The 18,648-nt window shown below is 32.0% G+C and overlaps 2 protein-coding genes and 1 pseudogene across 3 annotated transcripts; 1 reads left to right on the top strand and 2 right to left on the bottom strand.

Moving 5' to 3' along the window:
• Nucleotides 1–992: 992 nt before the first annotated feature.
• LOC103852739 (subtilisin-like protease SBT3.9) lies at nucleotides 993–2,030 on the top strand. The gene is made up of 3 exons (XM_009129638.3): nucleotides 993–1,249; nucleotides 1,365–1,462; nucleotides 1,789–2,030. The coding sequence occupies exons 1-3, from the start codon at nucleotides 1,050–1,052 to the stop codon at nucleotides 1,869–1,871; spliced, it is 381 nt and encodes a 126-aa protein (XP_009127886.1). The 5' UTR covers nucleotides 993–1,049; the 3' UTR covers nucleotides 1,872–2,030.
• LOC103852741 lies at nucleotides 1,896–3,944 on the bottom strand (annotated as a pseudogene).
• Nucleotides 3,945–5,343: 1,399 nt separating this feature from the next.
• LOC103852738 (NAC domain-containing protein 30) lies at nucleotides 5,344–18,527 on the bottom strand. 2 transcript variants are annotated; one of them, XM_009129636.3, is made up of 4 exons: nucleotides 8,453–18,527; nucleotides 7,096–7,270; nucleotides 6,161–6,432; nucleotides 5,344–6,056 (listed from the first exon to the last, which is right to left on the bottom strand). In XM_009129636.3, exons 2-4 carry the CDS (start codon nucleotides 7,259–7,261, stop codon nucleotides 5,511–5,513), a joined length of 984 nt encoding a protein of 327 aa, XP_009127884.1. In that variant the 5' UTR covers nucleotides 7,262–7,270; nucleotides 8,453–18,527; the 3' UTR covers nucleotides 5,344–5,510. The 2 variants fall into 2 exon arrangements, with proteins under 2 accessions (XP_009127884.1, XP_033139802.1); XM_033283911.1 differs by having other exon boundaries at nucleotides 7,096–18,527.
• Between the last annotated feature and the right edge of the window lie 121 nt (nucleotides 18,528–18,648).

Here is an 18,648-nt window from a genome sequence, read left to right as displayed (position 1 = left end):
GGAAAATAAATAGATTTTATTTTACTTATATAATATAATTTATAAAATACAATCACATTTTTACTGTATATTTTAAGAGATATTGATAAAACTAAAAATAAATTTTAGCAATAAACATATTAACAAATGAACATATTAGCAACTAATCCAACTTATATCTAAAATCATAGATGTAACTAATGTATAATTTATTAGCAACTAACCCAACTTATATATAAAATCATAGATGTAATTACAATAAGAATGTATAATTTATTTATTTTGTTTATATAATAATAAATTATTTATTTTGTTTACATAATAATAATTTATTTATTTTGTTTATATAAATTATATGATGACATAAAACATATTAACAAATGATAAATAAAATATTAACTCACTGTTACAATTTAGATTTTTTGTAAAATTTATATATATGCATGAGACTTTAGATTATTATCATTATATTAATTTATGTAATTTGGAATCAGACATTTTAGTTTATTTTTTTATTTCATTCTAATCACAATAAATCTTAAATTATACATAATCTTAATAAAGTATACTTATGTATTAAAGACAACAGCCAACCTAAAATGCAAATAAGAAAATTAATCAAAAATTAATATATTTACAAAAAAATATATTATAGTAGAATTCAAATAAATAAACAGAATCCAATATGTACAAATGACAACTAAATTGACTATAAAAACAAAAAAAAAACAATTAGATAATTATTTAATTAAAGTAATACGATATAATTAATATAAATTATACATACAAATTATAAATTAATTTAAAAGTAAAAATAAATATCAATTAATTACTATATTATATTTATTTTATAAATATTTATGTCCGTGCATGAGCACGGGAAAATCACCTAGTTTACATAAATTTCAGTATGAAACATATCTAGGCCGACAAATAATAGCCGTCAGATTCTGAGTAAACCAGTTGAGGCCGTCCATTGCGAGTCGGTTTAAAAAAATCAACATAGATGGGAAAAAATCTCACCTTTAATCTTTTTTGATTGAAATAAAATCTCAAATTCGATCAAAGAAATGCAAACACCATCTGTTCCTGGAAGAAGTCTCTACCTCAACCTCATCATCGTCTTAGCGCTCTTTGCATCGATCACCATGGCTGAATCAACGGGAGAAGCATCGTCGGAAGCGAAGGTCCACATCATCTACACCGAGAAGCCCACCGATGAGGAACCTAAAGACTATCATCTCCGTACTCTCTCCTCCGCTCTCGGCAGGTCTGTCCAAAAAAAAAAAACCATCTTTTTCGATTTCCATGAGATGGGTTTTGGTGTGTGATCGGTTTGATTTGATTTGGTGAAACTATGTTTGTGTCTTATGGGATGATTACAGTGAGGAAGCAGCAAAGGACGCTCTGATCTACAGTTACAAGGAAGCTGCTTCTGGTTTCTCAGCTAAGCTCACACCTGAGCAAGTCACCGAGATCTCCAGTATGTTTCTCTTTTCATCAGAGTCTTTGTTTGATTCTGCGCTTACTCGTACTGTATAACACTTGTGCATATATAGTTGTTGTACATCTTCTTTTTGTTGTTATGAGAGATACCATTTGCTTAAGCTTTGATGTTTCAAAGTTAAGATAGGCATATGAGATTTCTAGCCAGTAGAAATAGAATCATATATAAGTCATGATAGCAACATTTTCTGAGTATGTAGGCTCGGAAAAGAAGATTAATGTCTTAACTTGATATATGTTCTTTTTTATTCATGCTCTGTTTTTTTTGATATGATTGTTGTGGGATCTGGTGTTGTGTTGCAGAGCAACCAGGTGTGATTCAAGTTGTGCCGAGCCAGACCTACCATTTGCACAAACCTGTTGGTGCTGGTTTCAAGCTCACCTAACTAATATGTAGCTTCTTGTTGTTGTAAATGTCGTGGCTTTCAGAACTGGTATCTAACTATAATAATGCCATGAGTTTGCTTTGGATTCTAGTTGTTCTGTGTTGTTGAGAAATTGGGTCTTATAAATATATTATTTGAAGACATAATTGTTATTCTATAGTTCCTCTTTCATATGCAACAATTATAATGGAAAAGAATATAAAAGAATGAGATAATCATGAGTCAAAACTATCTCTATCAGTTGCTCGATGGTCTCTGATTTACTCATCAACAAAGTGTACTGTTTCTGTAATATCCTCAATGCCACTCTCAGATGGAAACACAGTAAGACCAAAAAATAAAGCAATAAACGAAGTGCCAAGTAAACAGAACTCATTCTTGTTCTGTTGTGTCCTCTAATCAGCTAAAAAGTGTATTCTTGTCCTCTATAAGGCTCTAATGATATCGAAGGTTGTGGAGATCTCCACATCTCCTTGGTTATTCGTATATCTTCTTTCTTTTCAGTATTGTTGGAAGTATGGAGATGAACCCGATGAGGAAAAGCACCGACAATGTCTTGAAGTCATACAGATCCTTCACCGACTTGAGATCTCCAATAGCAAGGCTAGCCTGCATTACAAAGAACCAAGAATCTTAAGCTCTGCTTAGATATACCAATGTACAATTTATCATCACAAATGGCTTACCCTGACGGTAATATAAGCTGCAGGAATGAGACCGACCAGTGTCGCCAAAAAGAAGACATGAAAAGGTACATCAACTATTGGAGAAGCCAAATTGATGAATAGATTTGGCAGTGTTGGTGTTATCCTCAGGAACAACATATAGTTCAGAAGCTTATCTCTACGCTTACCAATCTGAAAAACACACAACCAATTAGGCCTCGGCAAAATAACCGAACCGAAAAATATCTAAAATAACCAAACCGAAAACCGAGCAGGTATTCGAATATATAAAAATATTATTTATATATACATATAAGAACATGATTATGATTATCCCCACCTCTTAGAAGGATTCTTAAGAGGTTGAATCCACAAAAAACTTAAGAGTTAGCTCCTAAACCCTTTTTCCAAGAGTTTGGTTCTTGCATTGTTTGCGGGCTCCGGATACTCATTAGCATAGTTCGCTAAGTTATCTCTGAAACACAACAAAAAAAATTACAACTTTATCAATACCCTTCGATTATCATATAAAAAGTTTGAATCTTTATCAGTTACTTGAGCAAGCGGAGATCAGAGATGCTTCTTGGGAGCTTGAGCTTGCCGAACTCTGCAGAAGGCATGGTGATGTAGATGCAGAAAAGACCAGAGGAGAAGACGAGGAAGACGCCGAGAGATACCGCGAGTTCCCATCGGCTTAGAGGGAAGCGATCGAGTTTGGATCGTTTTCCGGATGGAGAGTCGTCTTCGTCTGATATGGTTCCGAGCTCTTCGTCTCTGATTAGATTCCGCGTCGGAGCCATTACAGAATGCATACAAGGATCTGTGAAAGATCAATCTTGAGTGTTAGATCTGAACTGAAGAGATGTTTAATGGCGTTTCAACTCCATGAAGCCTAGTTACCGAAAGAAAAATCAATCTTGGTCATTTTTTTCTTGTTCTTCAGATGTTAGTACACGAAGAAAGTGGGAACATGTTTTTTTTTTTAACGGGAAACGTGTCGTTGTCGGAGACGGAGACCCGACGAGATGGCTATACCTCTAGATGAGTCAGAGGGTTTTCACAAAAACTCTGATTCTGTTAAGAGTTTTATGGAACTTGAAACAATCAATACGACAAAAAAAAACACAATTTGAATCTAACCATTACATACCGTGTGATATTCAACTTTAGATTTGGATATTAATTATCTATACTATTAGAAAATAATCTTCCTAACTTGCATAAGAATCTTCCTAACTTGCATGTCCAAGAAAATACCCAATAGATACTTTTCCCTAGGGCTGTTCAATATGGTAAAACCGAACCGTACCGAACCGAACCGAACCGAAATAGACAATATGGTTTGGTTTTGGTATATACCATATAAACCGAATGGATATAATTTTATAAAAACCGTAGGATTTGGATATGGTTTGGTATATAACCGATTAAAAGTAGAAACATGTAAATATGTATCTATTTTAAAACAATACATGAAAATCTATTTGTTACATAAGTTAAATTTGTGTTAATAACTATTACCATAATTTTATAGTAATAAAAAACCTTAATTTGTAAAACACTTGAACTATAACTAAATAACAATACATCGCAATTCATACATCTTATTTTCTAAGTCTTTTTTGATCTTTTTGATTTATTTTAGTCTTCACTTAATTAATATGAAGATTATAAATTTGATGGACAATAATTAATGGAAAATTTTCAATTGAAAAAACATGACTTTAATGAACACTAAATATGGAAGAGTGGAAAAACTTTTCTTTTATGTTTCTGTTTTGTTTCATATTTTTATTTTCAAAATTTCAAGCTTTGATTTTAGTTATAGAATTGATTATTTTATTTGATAGAAGAAGCATTTTTACTTTTTTTTTCATCTATTTGAACATGTAATATATTTGTAATAAATGACTGTGTTGACAATATGACTCTAAAATTCATATAATATGATCTCAAACAAAATAATTATGTTTTTTGGTATAAAACCGAATAAACCGAAAACCGACGGTATATAAACCGAACCGAACCGAAGTAAATATGGATTTAGAATGGTAGTTATATTTTACTAACCGAAATACCGAAAACCGAAAAAAACCGAACCGAAACCGAACCGATATCCGGATTGAACACCCCTACTTTTCCCTGAACCTCGACCCGAACCAAACTTGTATTTTTAGGTCAATTGCGATTTGATTTTTGGATTCGAATAAACTAATTCAAAAATTATAATTTTTTCAAAAACATTCTTTCTTCGATTACGAATTTGTAACATAATAATGCAACAATCCCAAAATACTAGTAATTCATATTAATTTGTATATAATCCAAAAATCGCTTTCGAAATACGGATCAAAATTGTATTTTCATAACAAGTTTATCAATTTTTGTGAACCCAAATAAATGTTACTTTTATGTCACTATGTCCAAGCCCAATCATGCTACCACTTATCATTTGTGTGAGTGTGTGTGTGTGAATGATATGGTTCTTGCCTCTTGGTCAAATAATAATGTCATTAATTCCATAAACCTTTTCTTCATATTTTTTTGTTTCATTTCTGTTTTTTCATCTTCTTCATATAATATTTGTAGTTTTTATGTACGTCGAGAATATGACTTTTCAAATGGTAAATTTGTACAATTTGTTAGTCTTTGATCGATTGAAGTTTCTAATAGGCCACCACTGATATATAGATCTGCCGTGCATTATTTAGGTATTATCAACACAGTTTCTTGGAACTAATGGGTAGAATGGATAGCTACAAATTAGATTAACAAAATAAATATGAATAGAAAAGAGCAAGAGATAATTAAAAAATATTCCACCTTTGTGAAATTCGCCAATAAAATTCTATAAAATTCTATGTATTACACACAAACTTCTCTTACAAATTAGACACGTAATGATAATACTATTTTCCAGATGGTACAATTAAATCACAGAATACAAATCAATATTGAAGTTTTTAAAAAAAAATTAGGAGTCAGGGAAGCATCCAAAAGAATGATGAATATTAGCTTCGATCTCATAATTATAGTTTTGATGCATGGAAGGGAAGCTCTGTTCCGGATTATAAGACTGCGTTGCTAACGAAGACACAAGGACATTACGGTTTTGTGGATGTGTGGCTTGTATCTCAAGCAAGCTATCTAGTATTCTCCAGTCCACATAGTTGAAGCTCTTCTCTTCTTCTTGCTCCAAACTCTCGTTCTGATCTTTATTCGTCCCTAGACTTGGCGACAAGCTAGGACTGTCTAGCTGTGGGAGCTCGATATTGCCATATTGATGCATCGTTGAGGATGGATTATTGGCATTGTAGTGATTATTACTCATGACCATTTGGTTAAGGTTTTGGCTCGATGAAGAGGCACCGATATGGTGACTCGTGTTCGTTGTCTCTGAAGATGAGTAGTAATTTTTATCATCAACGTGGTAGAGCTGGTTCTGCCATGGCTCGTACCCTAATGGCCTCTGGTTTGGAATCGGCTTCCTAAATGCTCGACACACCACCCAACCTTCCTCCTGTAGTGCACAGAGTATCGGTTACTTTTGAGTATTAATTGCATTATTATATTGTTAGATTATTGGCTTGATAGTGACTCTATAAATTAGAGTTAAATGTGTACTTGAACCGGGGCAAGCTCGGAGTTTTGGAGGCGGTATTCGTGCATGATCCAATCTGATTTTCTTCCATTAGGAGCTCGACCTTTGTAGTAGACAAGTGTCTTCCGCATTCCTATGACACTATTCTTTGAAAGTACCGCCTTGTCTCTACCGGTGGCCTTCCAGAACCCGGCGGCCGTTGCTCTATTGGTCCTAGTCCCGGTCGGATACTTCCTATCCTTGTGGCTAAAGAAGTACCACTCGTTTTGCTCTTCATACTCTAGTTTACATCTCGCTGCAATGCAACACGGTACCATATATTAATTTCATAAATATCTTACATCACAAAAATCTTATCGTATTAATATCAAAAGATTGAAAAAATGACGTGGTAAATTGTATTTGGGATAATATATGATATGATTCTACTTCCCCACTTTAAAAATTCAACTAGTTTAATTTCAAATGAGATTTTATGATTTGTGATTGTACTATACATCTCTTTTTCTTCTCTCTAATATTCTTTTCACACTCACGTTAATAAAATCTTACAAGTCAAAGAATGTAGGCTTTCTCATTTCATTTCGCATGCCAATTTCATCACATACTATTCGTTTTCAAAGATCATATTAAGTAACTACGATGTACTGCCATTCCATGCAAAATATTAGTTATTGATAATTATTTCACAAAATACATGTTGCTTATTAGGGATAAATGTCCCACATCGGATATTGGAAGGAATCCTTAACAATATATAAGATGGATGGGACACTTCACTTAGTACCATGGTATCAGAGCCCGATCCATACAATCCAATCCGATCTATTATCGATCCAGCCCAAAGTCGGCCCATCGATCCTTGCCCGAACATTCCGAGATTGACACTCAAAGAGCCATCATCTCGAGGGGGCGTATTAGGGATAAATGTCCCACATCTATCCCTAATATTGCTTACCTTGAATATCCCATGGCTCCATTTTGTAGAGGTCAATGTCTACAATGACATCTAAAGCAGTCTTCATTGAATTGATCTTCCCATCTAGGTAATAACCAACGAGCTCTTCCTCTGTTGGATGAAATCGGAATCCCGGTGGCATACACGATTGCATTATGTTGTCCATCCAAATGATCTATAAACGTATATAATTAGGGAAATTGTTAGAGAAATGAGTAAGAAACGAGATGAAGAAATGAGAAAGGAGAGAATGATATGAAGGAAAATATATTTGTATATATAAAAACTTAAGCCATTGCGAAAACCTTAGACAAGTCACAACCTTTTGTTTTTTTCTTGGGATCAAAACCAAATCCTGTTAGAAGCTTCTTTTAATTGTGTTTCGAAAAAAAAAGCTTCTTTTAATTATAAGAAATGGATCGAATGGCTCTTGGGTCTAATTAAATTCCAAAAGCTTTTTATTAAGAAAAAAAATCCAAAAGCTGTGTTGGGTTAGTAATGATGTATAGGGGTGTTACACACGGACACCATGTAGATAATATATTAATATCTATAACTATTCACACACACACACAGATATATATTCATATCATCATATGAAGATGGATATTGTATCCAAAATCTTAGATCTTTAAGCTTCAGGCTATAGCTATCATAAGTTTATGATGATGGTTATGATGTTTTTCCATGGTACCACCCAACAAATGGAGAAGCTCTTACAATTTTACAAGAAAACAAATTAATAACTAGAGTTTGATAGTGAACGTGATCTTTTTGCAAGAAATCATTGGGCTTAAGTATTTGTTTCGCCTTGTACATAAACGAAAAGATTCAGTTTATGCATTATGTACTGTATAATATAACATAAGGTATTTTTATAAGACCTAAAATATACAAGAACTACACATATATTTTCATATTGTATATGGAAGATAATTATATAAAATGGATATAACCGAAAAGTTTGGCGGGTGGAAGTCACTGAGATTGATGTTCCTTTGAGTGTATTACACACTCTTGTATCGAGTTATATCCCTATACTATCTATATTATTTAATGGCAATTACTTTTCTTTTCATTTCAGGTTCCGTTTACTCTACTTTTTGTGGGTCAATATCCACACATACACATTTGTACACTATTCAAGATATGAATATTGAATATTCATACGGCCTACCCACGTAAAAAAACGATCACATACTATATGTATGTAATATGTATATATGATGAAAATGCAAAACATAAACTTTTATGCATCATCATATTTCATCATTTCATGCATGTATATATCATATATATACATATATTTTGTAGTATATAATAAAAACCTTCAAGGGAATAATGGGATGAAACTTACGGGATAATTTTAGATTGGACGAAGGGATTGTGAAGAATAATGTGTTTGTACGCGATTTCCAGAAGGACGATGATCTAAGCGGGTTAGCAAAAGGAAGAAGGAGACGAGAGTTTGAATCCTCTGTTGTGGATCGGATGAGAGTGTTTATATAACAAAACAAGAGTCAAGAGTTGGCTTTTGATTAATTAGATCACATGTAGATGAACCATCTAGAAATATTAGAGTTATATATATATAGGTGTTTATGATGTGAGTATGCTTATTTATATAAATGGATGTGTGTGTCATGTGGGTGCGAAATGATGATATATGGAGAGGGAGAAGAAGAAGATGGAGATGCAACAAGGGTTTGATTGCGCGTGGGCCGGGTAGACATCTACGCCTTGTTTTTGGACGGCTCTCTCTCTCTCTATCTGTCTCTCTCTAACCGCAATTTTTTGTTTTAAAGTTTTACCAAGCTTCTCCACTTTACTGGCAGTTACTGCACAACTCAACTTCTTTTAATTGTATATATTGTTTACTAGTAGTTACGTGTATATTATATAACGATTCGAGTTTCTTATTGGGCATCAAATGCTCTAGATACAACCATAAATATCCGAAATTTTGATTGATCGAGTGGTTTGGGTTGTCTGCATACTGTATTGTTGACCCAAAAAAATATGTATAAAACCTCAAAAGAGAAATTCTGAATTTTAGATATATGTTTGCTTGATGCCTTCTGGTAACTGGAACGTGTCTTTTTTTTTTAATATGCCTCGTTAACCCATTGATAAGACACGTAAGGGAAAACATATGAGGATAAAGAAATTAACCATCTTAAGTATGCAATTCTCAACGTTTTAATAAGTTCCACGCATGTACATTTACGGATTACTACGTAAATCTCACTCAATATACCACCACATCAAAATTAATAATGTAATAGTGAATACATAATTCATAATCCCAAGTTTTAGATCCACTGGAAACCACAATATTCTCAAATTTTATAGTAACCAACGTTGGCCATCAAACAAGACAACCCGTACCAGAACGAGTCAGCTCTTGTGGTAAAGGGGTTGCGGCTGTAACTTCCGCCACCCGGGTTCGATTCGCGCTGGGAGGGACTATTTACATTGCTTGGGTTCCCGGCAAAGAGGTGAAAACACTTTTTTTTGTACCAAAAAAAAAAAAAAAACAAGACAACCCGTGTATATTGGTTACATTATAAAGAGGAAGATGTTCTTTTGTTCAAAAAAAAAAAGAGGAAGATGTTCTTAAGTTTTTCTCCAGCAATCCAGCTCCCATTGTCTGGTTGGTGGCGCCGTCCTTGACACATGTCGTCGACGACTTATAACACGTGGAAGAATACTTGTTTCTGTTACATAACTAATCGTTCGTCCCTCAGATATTCGCTTATGCGGGCCCCACTAAAGCCGTTTGCTGTCTTTTTTACTTTTTACCTCATCCTTTCGGCTTATGACGTCATCTCAATAACTCATTGACCCTAGTCCCTAGTCCTAAGAAATATCCAAAAAACTAAAGAATCATTTTTGAGTTAGTGTACTATGTAGCACAATGTATACAACCAAGGGTTGGCACGGAAATCAACGGAAAATGGATATATACAAAAAGAAAAAGGTTTTTTATACAAAAAGAGTTAGAAACGGGTACTGAAATCTGAAATGGGAAAGATGTTTTTTTAAAGAAAAATTTGACAGGAATTGAGCAAAAGTTGGATTGAGAAGTTTTGAAAAGAAAATTTGTGAACTATCAAACAAAGTTTCACATTGAAAGTTGATGGATCACAAAGACTTAAGACACAAGTTTACTGCAATTTTCTTTTCATATCCTTTACTCACAATACATCGATGTCTATAAATACAGAAGAAGACAAAGTAACTACCCATTATTATCACACGTCACTAGTGGAAAGACAATTCCATTAACTTAGGAACAATTATAATATCACGTCTTCTTACTCCAAACCATTGGTTTACTTTGGTTAACCATTTGACTCTCATCAATACTCCACCCTCTAAAAGAACTTTGTCCCCAAAGTTCATACCAATCTTAGAGAACAGCTTCTCCATGATCCTAACTTTTCCACGATCAAATGGCCGTTTTCTATTGATAACATCTTGGTATGCTAGAGACCAGACCACCTTCACACAACTACAAAGCATATGTGATGAAAGTCGTAACCTCCACTGTAAGAAACGAGATCGAGGTAGACGACCATGTTCTGGAGGTTTTGTAGACCTAACTTCAGTTTTTGGCTTAGACAATCGGCTATGCCTTCTTTGTTTTCTGGTCTGAGCAGAGAGATGTTGACGTCTAACCAGAACCGGTCGAGCTTGTTGATGTTTCCGTGATGACATTGCAGATCCTTTGAGTGGTGAAGTCGCATGTCGACTTGATTCCTCATGAACCTGAGTATCCGTTGCGACCTTCACAATATGTTTAGCCAGTTGGGATGATCTCTTCACCCTTCTCACCGTCTTTACCGTCTCCATCTCCGTCTTCCACGTCCTCATCTCCGTCTTAGCCGGTTGAGATGCAGTATCACCATTGGCTCTTCCATCACGAGTGTTCATCTTTGTCTTCCACGTCTCCATCTTCTGACGCCAAGTTGATGCGTGATCCTTCCAGTATTGCGCCATCTTATTCAGCTCTTCACGTATCTCATCATGCATTTTGTTGAGGAGATTGATCTTGAATTCTTCAATGCCCTCTCGTGTGCTTCCCATTTCTTATATAACAAGACTTTTTTTTTCTGGATAAAGAAGTTTTGATACCACAAACTGTGGTCCAAATCAGAACAATGATAGGAGTTTCTGATACCACAAAGTGGTCCGGATCAAAAACGAAAATGTGCTTTGATGCCAATGAAGGCCCCTCTTCAAAGCTAAGAGAATTTGCTCTGATACCAAATGATGGATCACAAAGACTTAAGACACAAGTTTACTGCAATTTTCTTTTCATATCCTTTACTCACAATACATCGATGTCTATAAATACAGAAGAAGACAAAGTAACTACCCATTATTATCACACGTCACTAGTGGAAAGACAATTCCATTAACTTAGGAACAATTATAATATCACGTCTTCTTATTCCAAACCATTGGTTTACTTTGGTTAACCATTTGACTCTCATCAAAAGTTAGACGAAAAAATGTCTAATAGATAAAGAGATGTCTAATTCTAGTTAGTACGAAATTTTTTGGGAATAAAACCAAAAGTAAAACTATACGGACTTGTCTAAGGTCCAAAGTGGACAATATCATACTAATCAAACTATATAGAGTTGAACATGAATTTAATAAGTTACAACATTAGTATCAGAGCACATGTTGACGAAGATCTGCAAGAAGACCTAAATACGGAAAAGGAGGTACGTGGGAGAAACAAGTCAAGATTATGGAACCTGTAATGCATTCTCAAAGGATCAAGATGTTGTGGGAGGCGCATTCTCAAAAAAAAGAAACACACGAAATGAGTGTGGTCCGTAGTTTGAAGGAGAAAATGTGAGATATCAAACAAAGTCCCACATTGGAATTTAGACGAATCAATATCTAATATATAAAGAAATGTCCACAACTCTAATTAGTACGAAATCTTTTGGGAAGAAAATCAAAAGTAAAACTATGCGAGCTTGCCTAAAATACAAAATAGATAATATCGTACTAATCAAACAATATAGTGTTGAACATGGATTTAATAAATCCTAACAAAAACAATTGATTAAAAATTGTTATAAAAAAACGATTGATTAAAAGCTGGACTGAGAAATGAGGGGAAATAGCACTTGATTTTTTTGGTTCAGTTCCACATGCATGCCTACTTGTCGAGTGTCTACTGCTTATTTGATATAAAGGAGTCTTTCATTCAAATACCAAGGATATTTACCCACAACCCTTTCACACTATTCACTTCTTTTGTCAGCATATAAATTATATACATGTGCCTCTATCCCTAATTTTCCTTTCCCTAATCATAATGTCCCTGCTCTCGGAATATATAATAAGCCTGTCCTATGTGATTCCAAAAATGATTCAGTATCTATTACGAGTTTATGATAAATTTAAGTGTGTATGTATTAAAACATAAGAATTATCTAAAATGTACTTCAAAAAATGATTCCGTATTTATTATGTATACATTCAGTTTATGATAAATTTAAGTGTGTATGTATTAAAACATATTTATTATCTGAAATGTACTTCATATAATTTACAAGATATGCTATCTTTTTGACAAATGGTCAGAACCACAGTGCGCCTAGTGTGTACTTGACAATCTAACACTAATTATGGTTAACGTAAACGGTAATTAGTGGGGTTAATTGGCAAGTATCCTAGTTAATAAAATAATTAACGATGCATTACAATTTAGTTTTATATTTTTCACCCGGCAGAGATCAACGTGTTGTTTTTCTTAGACCATTTCTAATAGTTTAATCTATTTTTCATATAAAATAGTGTAATTCTATAATAGAATTGAATTATACTTTAATAATATTCTATTTCAGAAAAAAAAATAAAGTTATAAACAAAAAATAAAAATAGAAATATTATATTCTTAGATTAAATTTGTTTTCATTTTATTGTAGAGTGAAAAATAAAATACCATTAAAACATATTTATTCTAAACTCTATTTCAGAATGAAAAATGGAATATCATTAGAGATGTTCTTGGTTAATTCTTTTTGGAGCAAATTAGCTCAATATACTGAAAAATGTGAGATACCATAGAATAGAGGGAAAATGGTAATGATGGGGGAAATAAAATTAAAAAGAAATAGGGTATGAAATACAAATAGAGAAGATTTGGTGTGTACGAAGTACAAATTCTTTTTTTTTTTATCTTAAGTATTTTTTAATCCACCAAAAGTTAACTGTAGATGATAGTGACGCCATGTAAATTGGTCGATGATCACATTGTAACTATTGGCTGGCCGGTTTAATACCTCACGAAATTTATTAATTTACTATTAAGTAAAATGCTTAAAGCATGAGAACAAAAGTAATTGATACATTAGATTAGACGCAGAGTCTTTTGGAGGCTGCCACTTTACCGTCCACGACTTAAAAGGTTTGCAATATCACGCCAGTATTACACCCAAAAAAAAAAAATCACGCCAGTATCTTGAAAATTTTGATATATTGGTCCAAAGACTACAAGGTCGTTCTTTACAAAAAAAATCTGATATAGAATTTAAGGAAATCCTTGATCCTAAGAAAATTTTATCCCGTAGTCAGACAATAGAAGGAATGCCTCAGTTTTGGTCAAGTGATTTTATTTTAAGAATTGTCTTTTAAGAGAAACATCTTTGTGAACGGAGCTAGACAGACTAAATGGGTATGAATAAGTTGTTAGCACCTATCTAGTTGGTTAATTTTTTTTAATGTTATAAGGAGAAATGTTCGTCTAAATGGGTGCGTAACTTAATCAAAAATGTAAATCATGAACTTAATCTGATTAAATCATTACGTTAATCTGATGTGATCTACTGACCATTCACCTTTTTTTTTTCATTGTAGTGCATTTCTATTGGACTGCTCATCAAACTCCCAACATACAAATATACTGGCCTATAAAAGTATGGCCACATACAGCTTTTTTCCATTGGTCGGACTTTGCAGATTATAGTCACGTAATATAATAGTATTATATATGAGATTTGAGGGAATCAACAAGATATGATGGTAAATGCATCAAGTTCCCAACTCTTTTATTTGAACATCACTATTTAATTACTAATTTACTATGCAATTGTTTATTGCCAACTACCTGAATTCAACTATGGAGCGATGCCTAATATATCAACAAATATTCGATCGAGAATTTGTATCACGCCTGAATACAAGTATGGTTCAACGCCTTGAATATCGACAAATATCTATTGAACAATGCAGCAAATACGAGCTTTAAGAGCATGAGCAGCAGCGAACTGATGATTCCCGATTTCCAATGTTTTTTTTTATTATTTTAATTTTTTTTCGTTTGACTTTAAAAAAAATAATTATATATATATATATAAACGAACTTATCGCGGGCCACCACGTGTCGTGGAGCCCGCAGAACAGTAACGAGACGGTATCACTCCGACGAACTTGTACGAGCCGGATTCATTAAAATCTGATTATTTTAATATTTTTTTTTCTCGATAATCGTGTGAATTTTCCTATTGATACTTTGATGCGGATGGTCTAAGATGTTACAAAAAAAAAATATAAGCTTTAAGAGACTGTTTGAAAGGTTAAATATGACATTTTGTGATATCTATTATTTAAGATAAATAATAAAAAGAAAGTTTCCTGAAAAAGAAAGAAAATGATTTGCTTTGGCTGAAAGAATTAGCTTAGGATCTTGTCCTGGATTCGATCCTAACTGAACTTTGACAACGACCTCTATCTAGAAAGAGCCCTCTATACGTTTATTCAATTTACCTTTTTGTATTATAAAAGAAAAACATTACTTTACATGAAATGGCTAAAATTACATATGAGATTTTTTTTTGGTAGGAGAAAATATTACTCCCTCCATTTCATAAAGATCCACATTCTAGAAAAGAAATTGCTTCAAAAAGATACATTTTTTTTACTTTTTCAATATATTATTTAAAGAAAAATTATAAATTTCAAAAAAGTTAATGATATTTATCTATACTATTAAAATGGAAGGAGTCTCAAAAAATCTACTTATGAAAGGTTGTTGGATCTATTCACTAAACTTAACTATTTTTTTGGTCTCACCTTATATTTCTCTAACTATACACTAATCAATTATCTTATATTTCTTTAACTATAAAATAACAATGCTCTTATTTAATACTCAACTTACTATAATACACCAAAGATTTATACATCAATATTATTAATTTAAAATCATTGATATATTTTACTCATATTTTTCCTTGGAATATTACTTTTGTGCCACTAGACCTATTAAAAAATAGATTATTTTATAACTGGTTTAATAATCATACAACCAACAATCATTTTTCTTTAACAAAAGCAGTTACTATAAAATCATTTGGATTTATTGGTAATTAAAGTCTGAACAATACCATGATACCATAAAGTAAACAGAAAGTTAAAAACATGATACCATTCGACGGTCAAAACATATTAAATTCCAATTACGATTAGAGAAATACTTCACAGTACAACAACAAGCTTAATTATATTTCAAAATTATAGATTTTTCTTTGAAAACCTTCCTAGGTTATTTTTGTGATAAAAATCTTTTACAACTGGGTTTATTAGTAGAAAGGGTTTTGTATAAATATTTTCTCAGGAAATTATAGCATTTTAGAATATTTTTTTATGTTTAAATAAAATATATTATTTATTTTTAACATTTATAGGTAACTCAACTATACTCAACTTAATAATAGTTTTATTTCTAAAACTCAAAAATTTAATCTTAATATAGTCATTATAAAACCTATAAACTAGAATGTATAACATAAAAAATGTAGTTTATTCAATTTTATATCTTAGTAAAATTTATATGAGAAATTTAATCAAATTTTGAAAAATAATATCATGTTATTTTAGATTTTTACCATGTCATCTGGTATAGATTCACGAGTTAATATGGGTTTTAGATTTTAAAAGATTTTAAATAATGGATTTTTAATAAATTGCAACTAGATTATATATGGTGACTGCGTTTAATTGGTTTGACTGTGGATACCACTTATTGGTGTTTTGGTTCCTTTTAGTGGAAAATTAGACTGAATGTTGAGGACTTATTAAGATATTTTTTTTAATATTTGAAAAAAATGTTTGAGTAATTTGTTTTTATTGGATAATTCAGCTTATAAATAGTATATTTAAGATATTTGGTGATTTAGAAATTAAATATAATTAATATTTGTAGGTATATAATTTGTATTTTAAAAATTCATGTATCTATTTATCTTGGTTCTAGATATATATGATATGTTCGGTTATTTATAAATTTTGGTTCAAGTTTGGTTTCATTTTTTCAATTTGGTACGGGTTGATTGTTCGGTTCCGAATAATATGACCAAACTTATAAACTATCTTATATAAAAATTTATATTAAAAATGATTAAATTTAAAAAATAAACCCGCGCTTTCTAAGCGCGGGTCAAAATCTAGTTAGATTTCTATTGACTAAAAATTATAGAAAATTGTTATTCACAAAAAGCAATGCAATTAAAATCAAGTTTTAATGTATTTTTTAATATGTGTGAAAAATCTTAAATATATATCTTTTTGAAATGAATGGAGTATTACTTATAATTCAGTGTTTACACTACTTATTTAGGTATAAAATAATACATAGGCAAAAATTCAAACCTTTTCAAAACATGTCTTTAAAAATTAAATTATATAGAAAATTCACTTGAAATACGAATCCAAATGTTTTAAAATAACTTGAGTTAATTTGATTAAATATCTCTAGTTTAATGAAAAATGAATAAATAGTTAAATACGCCTGTTTATTTTTTCTTCCTTTTGTTTGTGTTCCCAGTTAAAAATCATTCTAGATCCGTCCTTGAAATTTCACCAAAATATAATATTATTGTCATGACATTTTTGACGTCAGGACACTTGGTATAGCGGTAGATCTTTATAGATTGTGTAAGCATATTTCTTGCTGGTCTGGTTCCGTTTCGTCGAAATTTTATAACAAAAATCATGTTTTGTATAATAATTTAGTGGTGTGAGTTTTTCTTTAACACTGGTAATTCAGTTGATCAAGCACACACAAATGTTTGGTGACACACGATATCTATCACAATCCACCAGTAGGTGGTATAAAGAGCTCACGAGAGCAACAAAAACACCAAAAAAGAGCAAGAATCGTCTAACCATAACATGATTCTTGGGTTAATTGTGACGAACTTTCAAGCCACCTAAACCGTAGTCCCAGCTTTTTATTCCAGTAGGAGTTGAAGCCATGAGGGACCCTTGGTGGCAATGTATGATTGATACCTTTGTTCTTGAATTACGCTAACTGCAATTTTAGTGGTGTGAGTTTTTTATACGGGTATTTTGCATGCAAGCCAAACTTAATAATTATTTTGTTTCTGTGATTTAATAACTTAGTAATTATTCACAGGTCTTAAAGATACCAAAAAGTTAATGATAGAGAATCCACCAATAAATCATTGTGTTTTATCTATATTTTCTTGCTAAGTTTTAATGATAACTTTAAGCATCGAATTATATATTTATATTTTACTGTAATCTGTACCTTAAAAAAATATTCTTTACTGTGACAATGGTTGTGATCAGGAGTGGTGTAAGTTCATGCGGGTAGTTTGCAAGCAAGTAAACTTCTTAACTATTCTGGTCTGTTATTTAACAACTTACCAATTATTCACAGGTCTTAAAAGATACGAAAAAGTTAATGATAGAGGATCCACCAATAAATCATTGTGTTTCTATCTATACGCTAAGTTTTAACGGTATAACTTTCTTTTGGATGAACGTTAAATTTATTCAAGAACAAAAACCATTTTTTTGAAAACCAGACTAGACATTGACTCGAAACTATAGTTAGATCAATGGTGGTTCAACCTATTCAGCCAGATTTTAGATTTTAATTTGATTTTAAATTAAGTAAATATATATATATATATATGTATAACTATAAAATTATTTTTTATAAAATTTTACAACACTGTTAGAATCTAAAAATGATATGAAAATAAATGAAAACTTCAAATAATATAAAAGTATAGTGAAAACTAGTTTATTTAAATAAATATTAAAAACAAAAAGATTTTTAAAAATTTTAATTTTTTTTACTTGAATTTGAGAAAACCGGATTTTAATATCATGGTCACCGGTTTTAACGAGTTTGTCTGGTTTTTGACCGGATTTGCCTGTTTAACTCAAATATGGTTTTTAATACAACCCTAAACCAGTTAGAAGAACGAGTCACAGTGACCGGCCAGTCCTTTTCAAAATACAGCAAAAGTCACTTTTATAATAAATGTGTCATTGTTTGAAGGAAGAATAGTATATATATATATATATATGTGTGTATGTATGTTTGTATATATTCATTCTAGAAAGAATCCTTCGTACCCCACCCCCCACCCCCCCCCCCCCCCACCCCCCCCCCCCTACTTCTAGTGGCACATCCTCTCGGTTCCAGACCTGTTTGTCAATGTACTTGAAAAGGCGAGTTGGGTTTTCGGGAACTTCAGTATGTCTCTTATT

This window comes from Brassica rapa, chromosome A02 (assembly GCF_000309985.2).
Source record: "Brassica rapa cultivar Chiifu-401-42 chromosome A02, CAAS_Brap_v3.01, whole genome shotgun sequence".
NCBI lineage: Eukaryota > Viridiplantae > Streptophyta > Magnoliopsida > Brassicales > Brassicaceae > Brassica > Brassica rapa.
Note: the sequence above shows the minus strand (reverse complement) of the source record. Positions and strands in the feature narration are given on the sequence as shown.

What these genes read in the sequence shown, in the direction of transcription:
- LOC103852739 (XM_009129638.3), top strand. Translation starts at nt 1,050, where the DNA reads ATGCAAACACCATCTGTTCCTGGAAGAAGTCTCTACCTCAACCTCATC. An exon ending in CTCTCCTCCGCTCTCGGCAG is followed by an intron (nt 1,250 to 1,364) that starts GTCTGTCCAAAA and finishes GGATGATTACAG; the next exon opens with TGAGGAAGCAGCAAAGGACG. An exon ending in GCAAGTCACCGAGATCTCCA is followed by an intron (nt 1,463 to 1,788) that starts GTATGTTTCTCT and finishes GTTGTGTTGCAG; the next exon opens with AGCAACCAGGTGTGATTCAA.
- LOC103852738 (XM_033283911.1), bottom strand. Translation starts at nt 7,261, where the DNA reads ATGGACAACATAATGCAATCGTGTATGCCACCGGGATTCCGATTTCAT. An exon ending in GGAGCCATGGGATATTCAAG is followed by an intron (nt 6,433 to 7,095) that starts GTAAGCAATATT and finishes GTTGCATTGCAG; the next exon opens with CGAGATGTAAACTAGAGTAT. An exon ending in CCGAGCTTGCCCCGGTTCAA is followed by an intron (nt 6,057 to 6,160) that starts GTACACATTTAA and finishes TGTGCACTACAG; the next exon opens with GAGGAAGGTTGGGTGGTGTG.